An 18,982-nucleotide genomic window follows, 5' to 3' on the forward strand; every position below is an offset into this window, starting at 1 on the left:
CTCCTCCCCTCCCCCCAAAACCCCCCTTAAAACATCGTGTCTCAATGTTACGTATTTCTTTTCAACAGAAATTTGTATGATGATATGGAAAACAATCTTGTCTACTGGTAAGCAAAAATGACTTGTTAATTAATGAGCATTTACATGTTTGCTCGTTTAGGTTTTTTTTTTTTTCAGTGTCTGTTTACCGTTTGACATTACTCTCTTTCTGTTTCCATGCTGTGTGTAAGAGCTGATCGTGTGGAACGTTTCAATGCCCCCTGGGGGGTGGGACCTGAAATAAAGTTCTTGCCTTGCTGCGATCCTCCCCGGGACACCCTCCCTGGGTTTGGATCTCCCTGTGAGTCCCATCGCCATTCTCTCTCTCAGTCCAGGTGTCCTGCATCCTTGATCTTGACATAGCGTGAGGCAATCAGGGCGACAGCGATGGCAGCGATGGTGAGGAGGACGGCAAAGATGTAGAAGGACTCCTCGTCAAAGACATCCGAGAAGGAGGGGATGTGAGAGGTCAGTTTGCGGTGAATGTGCTTGGCGGGGGCTCCCTTGGGCAACATCACGCCCCTGTGCTTTGTAGCAGTGTGCTTTGTAGCGGGGTGTCACGTGGCTTGTAGCGGGGTGTCACGTGGTTTGTAGCGGTGTGGTTTGTAGCGGGGTGTCACGTGGCTTATAGCGGGGTGTCACGTGGTTTGTAGCGGGGTGTCACGTGGCTTGTAGCGGGGTGTCACGTGGTTTGTAGCGGTGTGGTTTGTAGCGGGGTGTCACGTGGTTTGCAGGGCGTGTCACGTGGCTTGTAGTGGGTAGTGGGGTGTCACGTGGCTTGTAGTGGGGTGTCACGTAGCTTGTAGCACTGTGGTTTGTAGCGGCGTGTCACGTGGCTTGTAGCGGCGTGTCACACCGCTTGTAGCTGTGTGTCACGTGGTTTGTAGCGGCGTATCACACTGCTTGTAGCGGTGTGTCACGTGGCTTGCAGCGGTGTGTCACGTGGTTTATAGCGGTGTGTCACGTGGTTTGTAGCGGCGTATCACACTGCTTGTAGCGGTGTGTCACGTGGCTTGCAGCGGTGTGTCACGTGGTTTATAGCGGTGTGTCACGTGGTTTGTAGCGGTGTGTCAGGTGGCTTGCAGCGGTGTGTCACGTGGCTTGTAGCGGTGTGTCACGTGGTTTGTAGCGGTGTGTCACGTGGCCTGCAGGATTTACTTGCTGATGCACATGACAGATACTGGTAACTAACTGCCAAGTTGATTGGTGCTGAAAAAAAAAATGAAAAGAAAAAATCCTGTTACTGTGAAATTAACAAGTGTACCAACCCATCGACGAGCACATTAGATTTTTTTTGGGGGGGTGTGGGGTGGTGGGGGGTGCCCCCCCCCCCCCCCCCCCAGCCACACCTGTCCCCTCTCCCCCCACACCTGTCCCCCTCCCCCACACCTGTCCCCCCTCCCCCCACAGCCACACCTGTCCCCCTCCCCCCCCAGCCACACCTGTCCACCCCACAGCCACACCTGTCCCCCTCCCCCCACACCTGTCCCCCCTTCCCCCACAGCCACACCTGTCCCCCCCCCAGCCACACCTGTCCCCCTCCCCCCACAGCCACACCTGTCCCCCCCACATCCACACCTGTCCCCCTCCACCCACAGCCACACCTGTCCCCCCCACAGCCACACCTGTCCCCCCCCCCCACAGCCACACCTGCCCCCCCTCCCCCCACAGCCACACCTGTCCCCCCCACAGCCACACCTGCCCCCCTCCCCCCACAGCCACACCTGTCCCCCCCCACAGCCACACCTGTCCCCCCCAGCCACACCTGTCCCCCCTCCCCCCACAGCCACACCTGTCCCCCCTCCCCCCACAGCCACACCTGTCCCCCCCCCCCCCCACAGCCACACCTGTCCCCCTCCCCCCACAGCCACACCTGTCCCCCCTCCCACAGCCACACCTGCACCCCCCCTCCTCCACACAGCCACACACAGGTTTGTCAGGCTGCCAGGTGGCCACACACCAGAGGACACCCTGCCATGCTTCCAAGTTGTGTCAACATACCCCATGATACCACCTACTAAGACCTGTGCTGATGACAATAGTCGTTCACAACAGAGCCAGACTGAGTGAGCGTTTCCCCCTGAAGTGGGCACTCCCACCACATCCCTCCAGTGACGGCTCTCTGCAAACCTTCTGGCACTGAACATCTGTGCAGGAATGCACCACAAGAATGGAATTGGGGAAATAAAGGCCACAGAAATTTGGGCTCCCCCCCCCCCCCCCCTTCTTTTTCTTCGATATTTGATAAGATGACGATGATGATAAAGTTGCTATGAAGCTCCATTCAGGCTTGGGACTATGTGACTTTACTTTATGCTTTTTTGTATATATCTGTCTGTCTATCTATCTATCTACATACCTATATACATGCATATATACATGACACACACACACACACACACACAAAAACACACACACTATATATATATATATATATATATATATATATATACATATCTTGGCATCAACAAGGCTCAAGAGATGAGACATGTGTAGTGTTTGTAGGGAAATTCTTTAGCTCCACTCAAGCGGATGATGCTCCACTCTATGCTCCTAGTCCCAGCCTTCCTATCAGAGCCCACAGCACAGGAGCCAACCTCTGGGGATTGAACCTGCAAACCCCAGTTGTAAGTTTATGATGCTGACCACTTTGTCATGGTGGCTGGAAAGACTCGGGACTTTGGTGGTCACCTTGGAGAACTTTGTCCTGGATATGGGTCATCTAAATGAAGACACCCAAGTCAGCACTCACACCAGGCTCAACTTGGTCCCACAGGTATGCATAATATACATGCACAACCCCCCCTCTCTCCCTACCCCAGCCACCATAAAACTGGCAACCAGACCACAGCACCAGATTATACACACTGCAAACAAAGCTCTAACAGTAATAACAACAATAACATAACATTATAATAATTAAAATGATATGCCTATAATGATAAAACAAATTAAAGAGTAACGTATGAGTTGTAACAACGTAGAACTAAAGGGATAAAAAGATTACAATTTAGAGATTATGAGAACATAAATTAAGAGTTAATTGTAATAAGAGTTAAAACACAATAAAACTAAAAGGATAAAGACACACTGCAGTTCACACACACACACACACACACACACACACACACATGTTGACACAGAGTGACAGTAACAGGCTGTTTTCCAAATCTTGCCACTGAAATTCATGTTCTCCTGCAATTGCAAACATGTCTTTTAAGTTCTTTATGACTGTGGATACAATGCTACTTTAGTACTTTATACAGTCACTTGCAAGTAAACAACTCTTCTGTCATTATGAAAACTATTTGACAAAGATGCCTTTAAAAAAAGTTAAAGCAACTATAAGTAATCCTTGAACTTTAGAATTAGATGTTTAAGTTTATATTTTCTATTATTTCTATGAACAATTCACAGCGTTTTCATACTGGTTTGATGTTGTCCATGAAATTAGAATTAGAATGTATGCATATCATAAAACCAACTTTTCCATGCTAACTGAAAATGAAATATTTTGTTGAATATCAAAATGCAATAATAAACAACAAAAACTGTTGTATTACTGTTTTTGTTCAGTTAATGGGACAAAGCCATGCATATAATTTCAAATTTCAAGTGGCTGCTGCAATCAAATCTAGTTCTTTATCCACCTGCTTGCAAAATAAGAGCAATAAATAAACCCAGTTGCACTTATGGTTAATCTTTGGCTTCAATAAATCCCGTTGCAGTTAAGGCTAATCTTTGGCTTTAATAAACCTGGTTGCAGTTAAAGCTAATCTTTGGCTTCAATAAACCTGGTTGCAGTAAAGGCTAATCCTTGGGTTCAATAAACCTGGATGCAGTTAAGGCTAATCTTTGGCTTCAATAAACCCGGATGCAGTAAAGGCTAATCTTTGGCTTCAATAAACCTGGTTGCAGTTAAGGCTAATCTTTGGCTTCAATAAATCCTGTTGCAGTTAAGGCTAATCTTTGGCTTCAATAAACCCGGATGCAGTTATGGCTAATCTTTGGCTTCAATAAACCCAGTTGCAGTTAAGGCTAATCTTTGGCTTCAATAAACCCAGTTGCAGTTAAGGCTAATCTTTGGCTTCAATAAACCCGGATGGAGTTATGGCTAATCTTTGGCTTCAGCAACGTATCCATCTATATATCCAGAAACTCCTTCCAAACATGAAGTTCCAAGTATGATTATCTAACTTTTTCGTAAATTGTACTGTCCATTTGACACATAATGATTTATTGCAGTTCATACACCACACGTCAAATTATACACAATGGTCAACATTTTGACCCTGGGCATGAAATGGGAGAAAACTCAACGATTAGCCTTTTAACACTCAGAACTGACGAGACATTTGAACAATTTATATGATGGACAGATCAACATTTAGCAGTAAACAAGAAGTGAGTACTATATTCATTACCCTCGACGGGAGAAAGGTTTAGCAGTAAACAAGAAGTGAGTACTATATTCATTACCCTTGATGGGAGAAAGGTTTAACAGTAAACAAGAAGTGAGTACTATATTCATTACCCTTGACGGGAGAAAGGTTTAGCAGTAAACAAGAAGTGAGTACTATATTCATTACCCTTGACGGGAGAAAGGTTTAGCAGTAAGGTTTAGCAGTAAACAAGAAGTGAGTACTATATTCATTACCCTTGACGGGAGAAAGGTAACCAACGTTAAGTGAACGTTACTTTTAAGTTCATGCCAGATGGAGTTACATCACTACACGGACAGAAAATGCAGTGAAACTGGAAAGCTAATCCTTTTAGCCCCAAATGCAACCAGCAGAAGTAGCAGTAGTAATAGGGACTGGTATATTTGCCTTCAGGCCTCTCGGCCTGTAAACGTCCCCTCTCTCTATGTATATAAGCAGTTATTCATCACATTTATATGTTACCAAAGTTTTGGATCGCAGTCCTGAAAGTTCTTAAAACTGTTAGTATCTTTTGCAAATTTATCAGAAGGTGGCAGTGAGTTCCACATGTTAACAACACGAATAGAAAAGTTTTTCTTTTGTTCGTGCAAAATGGTAGAACAAATATTTCTCCTTCGGAATTTCTGGTTATGCTTGATTGGCGAAAAGTAAAAATCAGTCCCATCCATAATTACCTATCAGAGGTAAAGCCTTATTTACTGTCAGACATTACCTGGCCAAAATATGGCACAGATTCGTAGAATGCTCTGGAATTGATGCAAAATCTACACAAATGCCTGAAGAGGAAGCAGACGACAGAAAAACGATAGAGTGGCCACCCTTATCAACTTCCTGTTGAAAAGCCGAAACCGAGCGCATTACTTGTAACACACTGTCCATATTTTTGTTGACCATTATGCCTGAGGTAAGGCTTTTACCGCGTAGTTTTACATTTATTGTGCATGTATTGTAGGATATATTACATAAAATCAAATCAAAACGTCGGCCCCACGACTATGACGAAAAAAATAATGCGCCGGCCTCTTGGCAGATTGCATGTGACGATGCTCGCGAACTCTGTGAGAAGGGGAGGGGGGGTGGAATCAGTCGATAGATCTGAGAACGAGTATTACTATCAGAATACTTTTTCTCAGTTCAGATTGGCGAATTTTCCAAGCCTGAGTCTCAAATTCACTTTAGTATTCTAAATTCCTGGAGCTGAATTAGGATTCAAAAGTGGGACAGAAAGAATCCCACTTTAGCATCCTAAATATCCTGACTTGAATTTAGGATGCTTAACTCACTCAGTACGGCCAGTCCTCTCTTCTCCTCTACACAGACCCCTCGGATGTCCAGTGAGTGTCTGAATGACCCAACCTTTAGCTTCCGTCGTCAGAACTGTGGTATTCTTTGTCAACATTCACCTCTTCGGTATAAGAGCCTTCCGCTTGCAATATTTTGATGATGGTAATTGGGGTGAAACGCTGTTAAAGTCGTCTCTTTTGCCGTTCGTATGGAGAGAGTTAAGTGCGAATTTACCCAAATTTCGGCCGATGTGGTGTACCCTGTGGGTGAAGCGAACTTTGCAGACAGCGCAGTCACTTGAAGCCAGAGGCAGTCACTTGACCGGTGCAATAGCCAAGTGGTTAAAGCGTTGGATTTTCAATCTGAGGATCCTGGGTTCGAATCTCGCGAACACCGCCTGGTGGGTAAAGGGTGGAGATATTTCCGATCTCCCAGATCAACTCATGTGCAGACCTGCTAGTGCCTGATCCACCTTTGTGTGTATACGCAAGCAGAAGATCAAATATGCATGTTAAAGATCATGCAGTCCATGTCAGTGTTCTGTTGGTTATGGAAACATGAACATACCCAGGATGCATCAGCCACGACAGTCATCAGCAAGTTGATGTTGGTCATGTAACAGAAAGAAGAAGAAGAAGACTGGCTGCCTCTGTAACAAGTCTGTTCCACTGCAGGTAGCTGCCTCGGACTCGTGGGAGGGTCAGGATTGAAACATGGCGGGCCCCAGTCTGGTCATCGTTGCAACCGACTTGGTAGAGCACATGTTTACATATTGCTTAAAAAGAAAAAGTGATAGAAGACAGCAGCTTCCAGGGAACTTTTGATGGCCACCTTCAATCCCGTGGTTGTCCCTGCACTGATGACTTCTTCCAACTGATACCATTCTGCTATTGTTGTTTTAATTTTGTTGTTGTTGCAGAGAGTGAGTTCTTAAACTGTCCTGTTTTGCTGAACGGAATTGCAAAACCTTTGCTGTTCCTGACTGCACTTCTTATCACTGTGTTATCTGGGTCATGATCCTTAGAAGTTGTTGGTCTGGATCTTCTGTTGGTCTTACTAAAGGTGTTTGGCATTTTTTGGGGGGTAGAGACTTGACAGTCGTGGATAGGTATTGTATGCTGCAGGTGTTAGGAATTTTTTGAGTGGTAGAAACTTGAAAATCGTGTAAAGGTATTGTATATATCCTGAGGTGGATATTTTTGGGTGGTAGACACTTGACAATTGTGTATAGGTATTGTGTATCCTGAGGTGGATATTTTTGTGCCGACCCACCCGGGGTGGTTGTCTCTGCTCCTGTAGCATATAATCAGCAGGAGGAAGGTGGAGGAATGGTTAAGAGGCTTGTCTGCCCATACAGTGTCCGTGAGGGTCTGTGTTCCATTCCTGCTCTTGCCTTCTCTCCCGAGTTCGACTAGAAAATGAAACAGTGTATTTGTATTTGTATTTCTTTTTATCACAACAGATTTCTCTGTGTGAAATTCCGGCTGCTCTCCCCAGGGAGAGTGCGTCGCTACACTACAGTGCCACCCAGAGATGAGTTGAAGGTCGCGAACAACACCTGCGATCGTCCTTCCTGCATCTGCTGCACGTGCAGGAAGGACGATCGCAGGTGTTGTTCGCGACCTTCAACTCATCTCTGCCGACGCCCCGTGTTTTATTGTTGGAGATTTTAATCACTGTGATTTAAAGAAAGCCTTACCTTCTTTTAAACAATATGTTACCTGCCGGACCAGACTGGACAAGACAATCGATCTGTGTTATGGGAACATTCCTAATGCCTACAAATCTGTTCCCCTTGCACCAGTGGGTGTATCTGATCATGATGTTGTACATTTAATCCCAGCCTACAGACCAAAGATACAGACAGAGCCGATTGTGAAAAAGAGTGTGAAAGTTTGGACGTCAGAGAGTGTGGATGAACTGAGAGGATGTTTTGATTGTACTGATTGGAGTGTGTTGACTGACCCATGTGAGAATGTTCATGAAGCAGCTGATGTTGTTACATCTTATATCAGTTTCTGTGAAGACATGATAATTCCGACAAAAATAATTAAACTTTTCCCCAACAACAAACCATGGATCTCAAAGTCTCTCAAAACAATTTTAAACGAGAAAAAGGTAGCGTTTCAGTCAGGGAACAAGAAGGATAGGAAATTGATACAAAAGAAGCTTAGAGGTGAATTACGAAGGGGACAGAGGGAATTCAAGTCAAAAGTAGAGCAACAGTTTCAGACAGGGAGAATGGCAGATGCATGGGATGGGTTAAAAATTATCACTGGAGAAATGAAAAGGAAAACAGTAGCTTGTAAAATGGAAAAGGATGAACAGATTGATTTTTCAAATAAACTGAATGATTTCTACTGTCGGTTTGAAAGGAATGAGCTGGGAAGGGAACTGGATAGTGTTATCTCACAGTTGCAGGAAAAGATCAAAGATAGGAACACAGGTGAAGACTTTGAGATCGATGCAAAAGTTGTTGAATCTTTATTTTTAAAACTGAATGTCACGAAGGCAATTGGCCCCGACAATATCTGCGGAAAATTACTGAAAACATGTGCTTCCCAGTTGTGTGACGTGTTCTGTAAAATTTTCAACTGGTCTCTGAAGGACTGCTCTGTCCCCAGCATCTGGAAAAAATCTACTATCTGTCCTATCCCCAAGAAAAAGAACCCAGCCGCACTAAATGATTACCGTCCTGTTGCCCTGACTTCAGTAGTGATGAAATGCTTTGAAAAAATTATTCTCCGACATCTTCTTTCTTTCACTGAACAGCAGCTTGACTCTCGTCAGTTTGCTTATAAAGCACACAGAAGTACTGACGATGCTATCCTAACTCTCCTTCATAATGCTTTCCTTCATTTGAATAACACGGGATCTTTCGTTCGTATCCTTTTTGTTGACTTCTCTTCTGCTTTTAACACAATACAACCTCATCTCCTTGCCCTCAAACTGCTAGGCATGGATGTTGATCCGAAGCTTACTCTTTGGATAGTAAGTTTTCTTCTCAATAGAACTCAGTCCGTCCGCTTTCATTCTGCCCGCTCTTCTCTAAAATCTACTTCTACTGGTGCACCCCAAGGTACAGTGCTGTCCCCTGTTCTCTTTACACTGTACACAAATGACTGCAGAGGCACGGAGGAAACTCCTGTCATAAAATATTCTGATGACTCAGCAATTGAAGATCTGTCCAACTCTGATGCTATTTATTTCAGTGAAATTAAAAAGTTCTGTTCCTGGTGTGAGAAAAACTATCTGGATCTCAACGTATTGAAAACAAAAGAAATGTTAATAGATTTTCGGAAAGACCCCTTGCCTATAGCTGACCTTGTTATTGATGGTCAAACAGTGGAGAGGGTCAATGAATATAAATATTTAGGGACCATCTTAGACAATAAGCTGACTTTTGACAGAAATGTTGATTCCATTCATAAGAAATGTCAATCTAGAATTTTTTGTTTACAGAAGCTTAGAAATGTTGGTATAAATTCAAATATTCTTCAAAGTTATTATCGATGTTGTATCGAGTCCGTGCTCACAGTTTCATTTATGTGCTGGTATGGAAGTTTGGGAGTGAGGAGTAAGCGTGTTTTGAACGATGTCATGAGTGTATGCAGTAAAATAGTGGGAGTGAAACAAGCTAGTATGCAAGAGCTATATGAAAGTCGAGTGGTTAAAAAAAGCAGGCAGATAGCAACTGACGACACCCATATTTTAGCAAAGTATTATGAGCTGTTGCCATCAGGACGACGCTACAGAACTTTAAAGTTGAAATCCAGAGCTCTGAAGACTTTTATTCCACGTTCAATCCACCTTTTAAATTCTTGAGAACTGTGTGTGTGTGTGTGTGTGCGCGCGCACTCTCATGTGAGACGTGTGAAAGTCCGTGCATGATAGGCTGTACCTTGTTCTAGTTGTGGTGTGTGTGTGTGTGTGTGTGTGTGTGTGTGTGTGTGTGTGTGTGTGTGTTTACTGAGCTTAAAACGTGACAATTGGTTATAATGAATGTGCAATATGTAGGAAGAATAATGTGCAATATGCAGGATGAATGTACAATGAATATGTCTAATGCTAACTCTAAATATATTTCTGTTTAATAATTGCGATGTAATAATTAATTGCAATGTTTTTAAAAGCGAATATGTGAAATGCTTTTATTTGAGAACATATGTTTATTACTCTTGTTTAATCAAGTTATCCGCGTGTGTGGGGTGGGGGGGTGGGGGTGGGGGGGGGGGCGTGCGGTGCGGGTGTGTGCTGATTATCTGGTTGTGGTTTTCCGCAATTCATCTTTATTCTTATCTTATGTGTCTATTATAACCAATGTGTTGTATAGTAAGCTATGTTTATAATTATATTCAAATAATGTTTCTTAATTCTTTCTGTTTTTACATTAAGAATACTAGTTATTACCTGCAGTGTGTGGATGTATGTATGAAACGATGTGTGTGATATTTTTTACATTTGTATCTTCGTAATATTTGTAGGGGCTGTTGTTGGCTTTTACAGCTATGGTCACCATGTTGTTTACTTGTCTATGTTGTGATAATGCACCTGACCAAATTTCTTCAGTTGGAGATAATAAAGTTATTCTTATCTTATCTTATCTTATCTTTTTTTGGTATTTTTTTCCTGCGTGCAGTTTATTTGTTTTTTCCTATCGAAGCGGATTTTTCTTCAGAATTTTGCCAGGAACAACCCTTTTGTTGCCATGGGTTCTTTTACGTGCGCTAAGTGCATGCTGCACACGGGACCTCGGTTTATTGTGATGAAGTGGGTGGTCTGGTGTTCAACCCTCTCAAGCCTCCAACTCCTTTGTGATGAAGTGGGTGGCCTAGTGTTCAACCCTCTCAAGCCTCCAACTCCTTTGTGATGAAGTGGGTGGTCTAGTGTTCAACCCTCTCAAGCCTCCAACTCCTTTGTGATGAACTGGGTGGCCTAGTGTTCAACCCTCTCAAGCCTCCAACTCCTTTGTGAACCAAAAATAGCACGTTCCTCTTTCACCAGTGTTATAATTTTGTTCAACCCTCTCAAGCCTCCAACACATTGTGTGTGTGTGTGTGTGTGTGTGTGTGTGTGTGTGTGTGTGTGTGTGTGTGTGTGTGTGTGTGTGTGTGTGTGTGTGTGAAGTCAAGTCAAGTCAAGTCAAAATGATCTTTATTGAGGGTAAAAGAATAAGCTTATACAGCTTTTTTACATCCTGCCCTCTCAAAAAAAGAGAAGAATTTTTTTTTTTTTTTTTTTTTAAATTTAAATTTAAAAGGGAAGAAATGGGGGAAGTGGGGGGTCTGGAAAAGATATATGGAAATAAACAATTACAAGAAATACACAAAAATTCTACCGAGAACAACAACAACAACAACAGAAATAATACAAGCGTAAAAAGCAATAAATTTACATATGATACTGACACGATTACAACATGCAATGCGACATTCTTACATCATTAACTTAATTCAGGAAGAAAAGAGAGAGAGGAAAAACGAGAGAGAAAGCTACATATATATACATGCACACACACACACACACACACACACACATATATATATATATATATATAGAGAGAGAGAGAGAGAGAGAGAGAGAAACAGACAGATGGGTAAAGGTAACAGTCGAGAGATGGAAAGGAGACAGAAAGTCAGAAGGACAGAGAAGGTTTAAAGTTAGAAAAATAGACTGACAAGTATATAGACAGCAGATACAATGATAGTCAAATCGAAGGATCAAGGGATCATATTTTTTCCATCAAATATTTCTTAAGTGCTTTTTTGAATGGTTGCTTTAGACGACATGACTTTAAAGAAGGAGGTAAACCATTCCATATCGTTCCCCCAGAATATGTTAAACTAGATTTATATAAATTGTTTCGGGGTCGTGGAAAAGATAGTTTGTGAGTGTGTCTATTTTCATTAGTGATAAAATTCTGGGTTATTTTCTTTGGTGCCGTTCCATTCGCTATACTGTGCATACACATACATTTGTTAAGTAACAGTCGACTTTTGAGCGGAAGAATGTCTAAATTTTTATAGTCATTATCTGTCAAAGTATTAGATTTTAGTTTAATCAGTTTTAGAGCTCTTTTGTGCAAGCGACTGATGTGTTTGAGGTTAGTTTCGCTGGCATTATCCCACAACGTGGATGCATAGTTTATGAGAGATAGAATGTGTGCGTGAAAAAATAGCTTCCTAGAATGAAGATTGAGAAAATGTTTAACCTTGCTAAGCTGGTATATTCTTTTGGAAATTCTTTTTCCTAGATCAGCAATATGATCAGTCCATGACAGGTCATTGTCTATTATGACCCCCAATACTTTGTGTGTTGTAACTTCTTCAATTTTTCTTGTGTGTGTGTATGTGTGTGTGTGTGTGTGTGTGTGTGTGTGTGTGTGTGTGTTCTTGTGCACATTGTGTATGTGTGTGTGTTTGTAAATTGTGTGAGTGTATTTTTGCTTGTACATTGTGTGTTTGTGTTTGCATGCACATTGTATATGTATGTGCGTGCGTGCGTGCATACGTGTGTGTGTGTGTGTGTGTGTGTGTGTGTGTGTTGTGCTGTGCTGTGTTACAGGACAGAGGAAAAGCAGCTCGGCAGTTTCTGTACACCACAGTGTACGACCAGTGCTTCTCCCCCTGTGGAAAGTACCTGGCTGCTGCCAGCAACTTTGGTGACATTGCCTTGTACAGGTAATCTGCTGACATTGCCTTGTATCTGTAGATAATCCCTGCTGACAGTGCCTTGTACAGGTAATCTGCTGACATTGCCTTGTATCTGTAGGTAATCCCTGCTGACAGTGCCTTGTACAGGTAATCTGCTGACAGTGCTTTGTACAGGTAATCTGCTGACAGTGCCTGGAATCTGTAGGTAATCCCTGCTGACATTGCCTTGTAAGGTAATCTGCTGACATTGCCTTGTATCTGTAGGTAATCCCTGCTGACAGTGCCTTGTACAGGTAATCTGCTGACATTGCCTTGTATCTGTAGGTAATCCCTGCTGACAGTGCCTTGTACAGGTAATCTGCTGACATTGCCTTGTACAGGTAATCTGCTGACATTGCCTTGTGCAGGTAATCTGCTGACATTGCCTTGTACAGGTAATCTGCTGACATTGCCTTGTACAGGTAATCTGCTGACACTGCCTGGAATCTGTAGGTAATCCCTGCTGACATTGCCTTGTAAGGTAATCTGCTGACATTGCCTTGTACAGGTAATCTGCTGACATTGCCTTGTACAGGTAATCTGCTGACATTGCCTTGTAAGGTAATCTGCTGACATTGCCTTGTAAGGTAATCTGCTAACATTGCCTTGTACAGGTAATCTGCTGACACTGCCTGGAATCTGTAGGTAATCCCTGCTGACATTGCCTTGTAAGGTAATCTGCTGACATTGCCTTGTACAGGTAATCTGCTGACATTGCCTTGTATCTGTAGGTAATCCCAGATGGCTGCAGCTTGACATGTATACCAGCACCTGATTTAACACAACAGTATACCAGCACCTGATTTAACACAACAGTATACCAGCACCTGATTTAACACAACAGTATACCAGCACCTGATTTAACACAACAGTATACCAGCACCTGATTTAACACAACAGTATACCAGCACCTGATTTAACACATCAGAGCTACAGCAGTATGAGTGAGTTTGCCCCCAAAGAAATTCCTTTGTGTAAAAATGCAGGAGACAACTTGTTCAGTGAAATGAAGCACTTTCCCCTTAGTTGGGAAGTAGGAAGATTGAGGGGCTATGAATTTAAAAAGAAAAAACTCATTCCACAAAAACTATAGGAGATACAGAATGAAAGTAAATGTATTGTGAAGGAAAATGAATGTGGATTCTAAGTCTGGGCTTTTCCCCCAATCATTTTAAATATGGATGATAATCAGGCATTTAAAAGTGAAGATGATAATTTTTATGTTTGAAAAAGTCCACCTCCACAGAATGATACCCAAATAGAAAAATGAAAAATAAAATAATAAAAACCAGCTGTAAATAGCTTGCATTTTGTCAGATGATGATGATAATGATTATAATGATAATGAAAGGACATTTGGTATGCCCAGTCTAATGATAGAAAAGCCATGGGCTTTTACAATAAAAAATGCGATCACGCATGCATACTAAAAAACACAAATACACCTGCACGCACAGATCAGCCCGTTCCAACTCCATCCCACAAACCCACACCCACTCCTCACAAGATGTAGACACACACGCGTGCACGTACATCCCGATCGTTCAAGGCATTTGAACATGTGCACGTTTGAAAATAGTAAAAACAATAGAAATAAAAAACACGTGTTCGTTTAAAAATAGTAAAAGCAATAGAAGTAAAAAATTAACTTGATTAAAACATAAAAGTGAAAACAAGGAGTTATTTACTGATTTGAATGGCTGGAAATAAATGAGTTTTCAAAGAGGTTTTGAAAGAAGGGCAAAACACAGCATGACGGACAGGAAACGGGAGTGAGTTCCATGTGGAAGAAGCCCGGAAAGAGAAAGTGCATTTTCTGGTTCTGCAGGAGGGAATTTTTTTCATCACCTGATGAAGAAATTATATACCGTAGAAGAAAATAAAATGGCTGATAAATTGATGATAATAATCACGACTCTAATCGTGTGTGAATAACTGTCCCAGCAGTGAAAAAGGTGGCTTCAGTCAAGGTAAGTCTTGCACCTGCTTGCTTTTGGTTGTGTACACCTGTCTGCACAGAGACAGCTACATGCTGCCATGTGTCTGAGGCGAGGAAACATTTTTTTTTTTTTTTTAATATTCTATTAATTTTATTCAAATTTTTCATGTTTTACATAACAGATATATACATGTACTTACATTAGTTAGGACATCTTGTTTCTTTACCGTGAAATTAAGTATATCATAAGGAGTTAAGATACATGAAACAATATCATTTGAAACGTGCAATCACTTTACATGCTAGCCTAGTGTGGCAACTTTAGTCTGATTTAACCCCTGCCCAGTTGCTTGATGATCTGATTTGTGAGTTGTTAAAGAAAATTTTTGACATTCATTAATTCCTGTTCATCACACATCTTGTATTATTGAACGCCTTGGCTTTCTTGTGTGTGTGTGTGTGTGTGTGTGTGTGTGTGTGTGTGTGGTTTGTGTGCCTATGAACATATGTATGGTATATGTGGATGGAAGTGTGAGGTTGGTAATGTAGAATGTGTTGGTTGTGGTGTGTGTGGAAGGAGGATGAGGGTGATGTAGAATGTGTTGGTTGTAATGTGTGTGGAAGGAGGGGGAGGGTGATGTAGAATGTGTTGGTTGTGGTGTGTGTGGAAGGAGGGGGAGGGTGAGGGTGATGTAGAATGTGTTGGTTGTAGTGTGTGTGGAAGCAGGGGGAGGGTGATGTAGAATGTGTTGGTTGTAGTGTGTGTGGAAGGAGGGGGAGGGGGATGTAGAATGTGTTGGTTGTAGTGTGTGTGGAAGGAGGGTGAGGGTGATGTAGAATGTGTTGGTTGTGGTGTGTGTGGAAGGAGGGGGAGGGGGATGTAGAATGTGTTGGTTGTAGTGTGTGTGGAAGGAGGGGGAGGGTGATGTAGAATGTGTTGGTTGTAGTGTGTGTGGAAGGAGGGGGAGGGTGATGTAGAATGTGTTGGTTGTAGTGTGTGTGGAAGGAGGGGGAGGGGGATGTAGAATGTGTTGGTTGTAGTGTGTGTGGAAGGAGGGGGAGGGGGAGGGGGATGTAGAATGTGTTGGTTGTAGTGTGTGTGGAAGGAGGGGGAGGGGGATGTAGAATGTGTTGGTTGTAGTGTGTGTGGAAGGAGGGGGAGGGTGAGGGTGATGTAGAATGTGTTGGTTGTAGTGTGTGTGGAAGGAGGGGGAGGGTGATGTAGAATGTGTTGGTTGTAGTGTGTGTGGAAGGAGGAGGAGGGGAGGGTGATGTAGAATGTGTTGGTTGTAGTGTGTGTGGAAGGAGGGTGAGGGTGATGTAGAATGTGTTGGTTGTAGTGTGTGTGGAAGGAGGGTGAGGGTGATGTAGAATGTGTTGGTTGTAGTGTGTGTGGAAGGAGGGGGAGGGTGATGTAGAATGTGTTGGTTGTAGTGTGTGTGGAAGGAGGGGGAGGGTGATGTAGAATGTGTTGGTTGTAGTGTGTGTGGAAGGAGGGGGAGGGTAATGTAGAATGTGTTGGTTGTAGTGTGTGTGGAAGGAGGGGGAGGGTGATGTAGAATGTGTTGGTTGTAGTGTGTGTGGAAGGAGGGGGAGGGGGAGGGTGATGTAGAATGTGTTGGTTGTAGTGTGTGTGGAAGGAGGGGGAGGGTGATGTAGAATGTGTTGGTTGTAGTGTGTGTGGAAGGAGGGTGAGGGTGATGTAGAATGTGTTGGTTGTAGTGTGTGTGGAAGAAGGGTGAGGGTGATGTAGAATGTGTTGGTTGTAGTGTGTGTGGAAGGAGGGGGAGGGTGATGTAGAATGTGTTGGTTGTAGTGTGTGTGGAAGGAGGGGGAGGGTGAGGGTGATGTAGAATGTGTTGGTTGTAGTGTGTGTGGAAGGAGGGGGAGGGTGATGTAGAATGTGTTGGTTGTAGTGTGTGTGCAAGGAGGGTGAGGGTGATGTAGAATGTGTTGGTTGTAGTGTGTGTGGAAGGAGGGGGAGGGTGATGTAGAATGTGTTGGTTGTAGTGTGTGTGGAAGGAGGGGGAGGGTGATGTAGAATGTGTTGGTTGTAGTGTGTGTGCAAGGAGGGGGAGGGTGATGTAGAATGTGTTGGTTGTAGTGTGTGTGGAAGGAGGGGGAGGGTGATGTAGAATGTGTTGGTTGTAGTGTGTGTGGAAGGAGGGGGAGGGGGATGTAGAATGTGTTGGTTGTAGTGTGTGTGGAAGGAGGATGAGGGTGATGTAGAATGTGTTGGTTGTAGTGTGTGTGGAAGGAGGGGGAGGGTGATGTAGAATGTGTTGGTTGTAGTGTGTGTGGAAGGAGGGGGAGGGTGATGTAGAATGTGTTGGTTGTAGTGTGTGTGCAAGGAGGGTGAGGGTGATGTAGAATGTGTTGGTTGTAGTGTGTGTGGAAGGAGGGTGAGGGTGATGTAGAATGTGTTGGTTGTAGTGTGTGTGGAAGGAGGGGGAGGGTGATGTAGAATGTGTTGGTTGTGGTGTGTGTGGAAGGAGGGGGAGGGTGATGTAGATTGTGTTGGTTGTAGTGTGTGTGGAAGGAGAGTGAGGGTGATGTAGAATGTGTTGGTTGTAGTGTGTGTGGAAGGAGGGGGAGGGTGATGTAGAATGTGTTGGTTGTAGTGTGTGTGGAAGGAGGGTGAGGGTGATGTAGAATGTGTTGGTTGTAGTGTGTGTGGAAGGAGGGGGAGGGTGATGTAGAATGTGTTGGTTGTAGTGTGTGTGGAAGGAGGGGGAGGGTGATGTAGAATGTGTTGGTTGTAGTGTGTGTGGAAGGAGGGGGAGGGTGATGTAGAATGTGTTGGTTGTAGTGTGTGTGGAAGGAGGGGGAGGGTGAGGGTGATGTAGAATGTGTTGGTTGTAGTGTGTGTGGAAGGAGGGGGAGGGTGATGTAGAATGTGATGGTTGTAGTGTGTGTGGAAGGAGGGGGAGGGTGAGGGTGATGTAGAATGTGTTGGTTGTAGTGTGTGTGGAAGGAGGGGGAGGGTGATGTAGAATGTGTTGGTTGTAGTGTGTGTGGAAGGAGGGGGAGGGTGATGTAGAATGTGTTGGTTGTAGTGTGTGTGGAAGGAGGGGGAGGGTGATGTAGAATGTGTTGGTTGTAGTGTGTGTGGAAGGAGGGGGAGGGTGATGTAGAATGTGTTGGTTGTAGTGTGTGTGGAAGGAGGGGGAGGGGGATGTCAGTGCAGTGATGTAGAATGTGTTGGTTGCAGCGTGTCGGCAGCTCTGTCCGCGGATGCCACAGAGAAATCCAAGCACCCTGTTTATTCCTTCAAAGGTATGATTTTCACCACCTGATTTAGGTGTGCTTTAACGCTGTGTGGAAGTCAGCTTACTGTTGGTGCTTGGTTTGAACCTGCTAACACCCCCTGTTTTGCTGGTTTATTGGTTTATCATTGTTGTCTTTTTTCTTTTTTTTTCTTCATCACTTTGTGTCTTGTCATCATGTGGTGGTACACTACCCCCCTGTCTGAGAAGAAAACTAGGGTTTGGGGCAAATGCCATTAACTAGTCTGTGCTATAATACATCTATGATAGCTTCAATAATTGATTCTGTATCAACTATTCATAGCTCAGGAGAGAAAAAAGCTACCTTTTTGCAAAGTTATTTTCAAATCCAGTCAGAAGAACCTCCAAAGCCATGACCATGCGGAACATCCTGCACTGTCCTGAATGGAAATTCCACAAATACCGCTAAGTTCGGTCTATTGAGCGCACTGGTATATAAGCCGCACCCACTAAATTTAGGATAAAATTTAACTTCATACATACATAAGCCACACTGGCGTATAAGCCACACTTATTTCTGGTACCGGAACACACACTGATACTACAGAAAAGCTGTCAATACTGTAGGTTATGAAATAAACACAAGTGGGAACAACACAAAGAAAAGCAAGCGAAAATACTGCTAGTGCCGCAAAAAAAAAAGAAAAAAAAAAAGAACACAACAAAAATAAGATCCATAATTCAGGGATAGTCACATTTATTCAACGTCATCCTGCTCACTGAATCCACTGAAATCTTCGTCTTCAGTGTCTGAGTTGAAGAGAACCAGCACAGCTTCCTCCGCCATCTTGTCACTGACTTCAGCCTCGCTTTCACTTCATGAACATGAATGCAAAGTGGAGGTCGCTGCTGGTTCGTCACTTGCACTGTCGCCTGCTATGTCGATTGTCTTCAATTTGAAGGCTGCATCAGAGGCATTACGTCGCGTTTTCGGCATGATGAGGGTGTACGCTTGAGCAGAGTAGAACTGAATGCTGATCTGAAGGCTTTAATGTGTGGGGATTTGATTTATAAAACGTGAACAGTTAGCACACTATTGTGAAGCTCATCCAAAAATTCATGGACAGAAATCATGATTTTGGTGAGTTGAAGAGCAGCTAAGAATAGATGAGAACGTGACACTCCCGGGATCGTTAAAATCCTCAAATAAGCCGCATCGTTGTATAAGCTGCAGAGGTTGAAGCTGGGGTAAAAAGTCGCGGCTTATAGACCGAACTTTACGGTATGTCCAAGCACAAAAAGTGTCTCTTCCCTTAAACAATACTGGATTGTCTTTATCACTCAGGCTTTATTCTGAAT

At 43.5% G+C, this 18,982-nt stretch overlaps 1 protein-coding gene across 1 annotated transcript in view; it reads left to right on the forward strand.

Moving 5' to 3' along the window:
- The first annotated feature begins 5,298 nt into the window (after window positions 1-5,298).
- The window catches only part of LOC143288299 (THO complex subunit 6 homolog), a 50,679-nt gene continuing 36,995 nt past the window's right edge, over window positions 5,299-18,982 (forward strand). Inside the window, exons 1-3 of the mRNA XM_076596650.1 lie at window positions 5,299-5,385; window positions 12,330-12,445; window positions 17,608-17,672. Coding sequence (XP_076452765.1) covers window positions 5,377-5,385; window positions 12,330-12,445; window positions 17,608-17,672 — 190 coding nt within the window. The 5' untranslated portion in view covers window positions 5,299-5,376. The remainder of the gene's footprint in view (window positions 5,386-12,329; window positions 12,446-17,607; window positions 17,673-18,982) is intronic.

This window comes from Babylonia areolata, chromosome 12, assembly GCF_041734735.1.
Source record: "Babylonia areolata isolate BAREFJ2019XMU chromosome 12, ASM4173473v1, whole genome shotgun sequence".
Classification (NCBI taxonomy): Eukaryota; Metazoa; Mollusca; class Gastropoda; order Neogastropoda; family Buccinidae; genus Babylonia; species Babylonia areolata.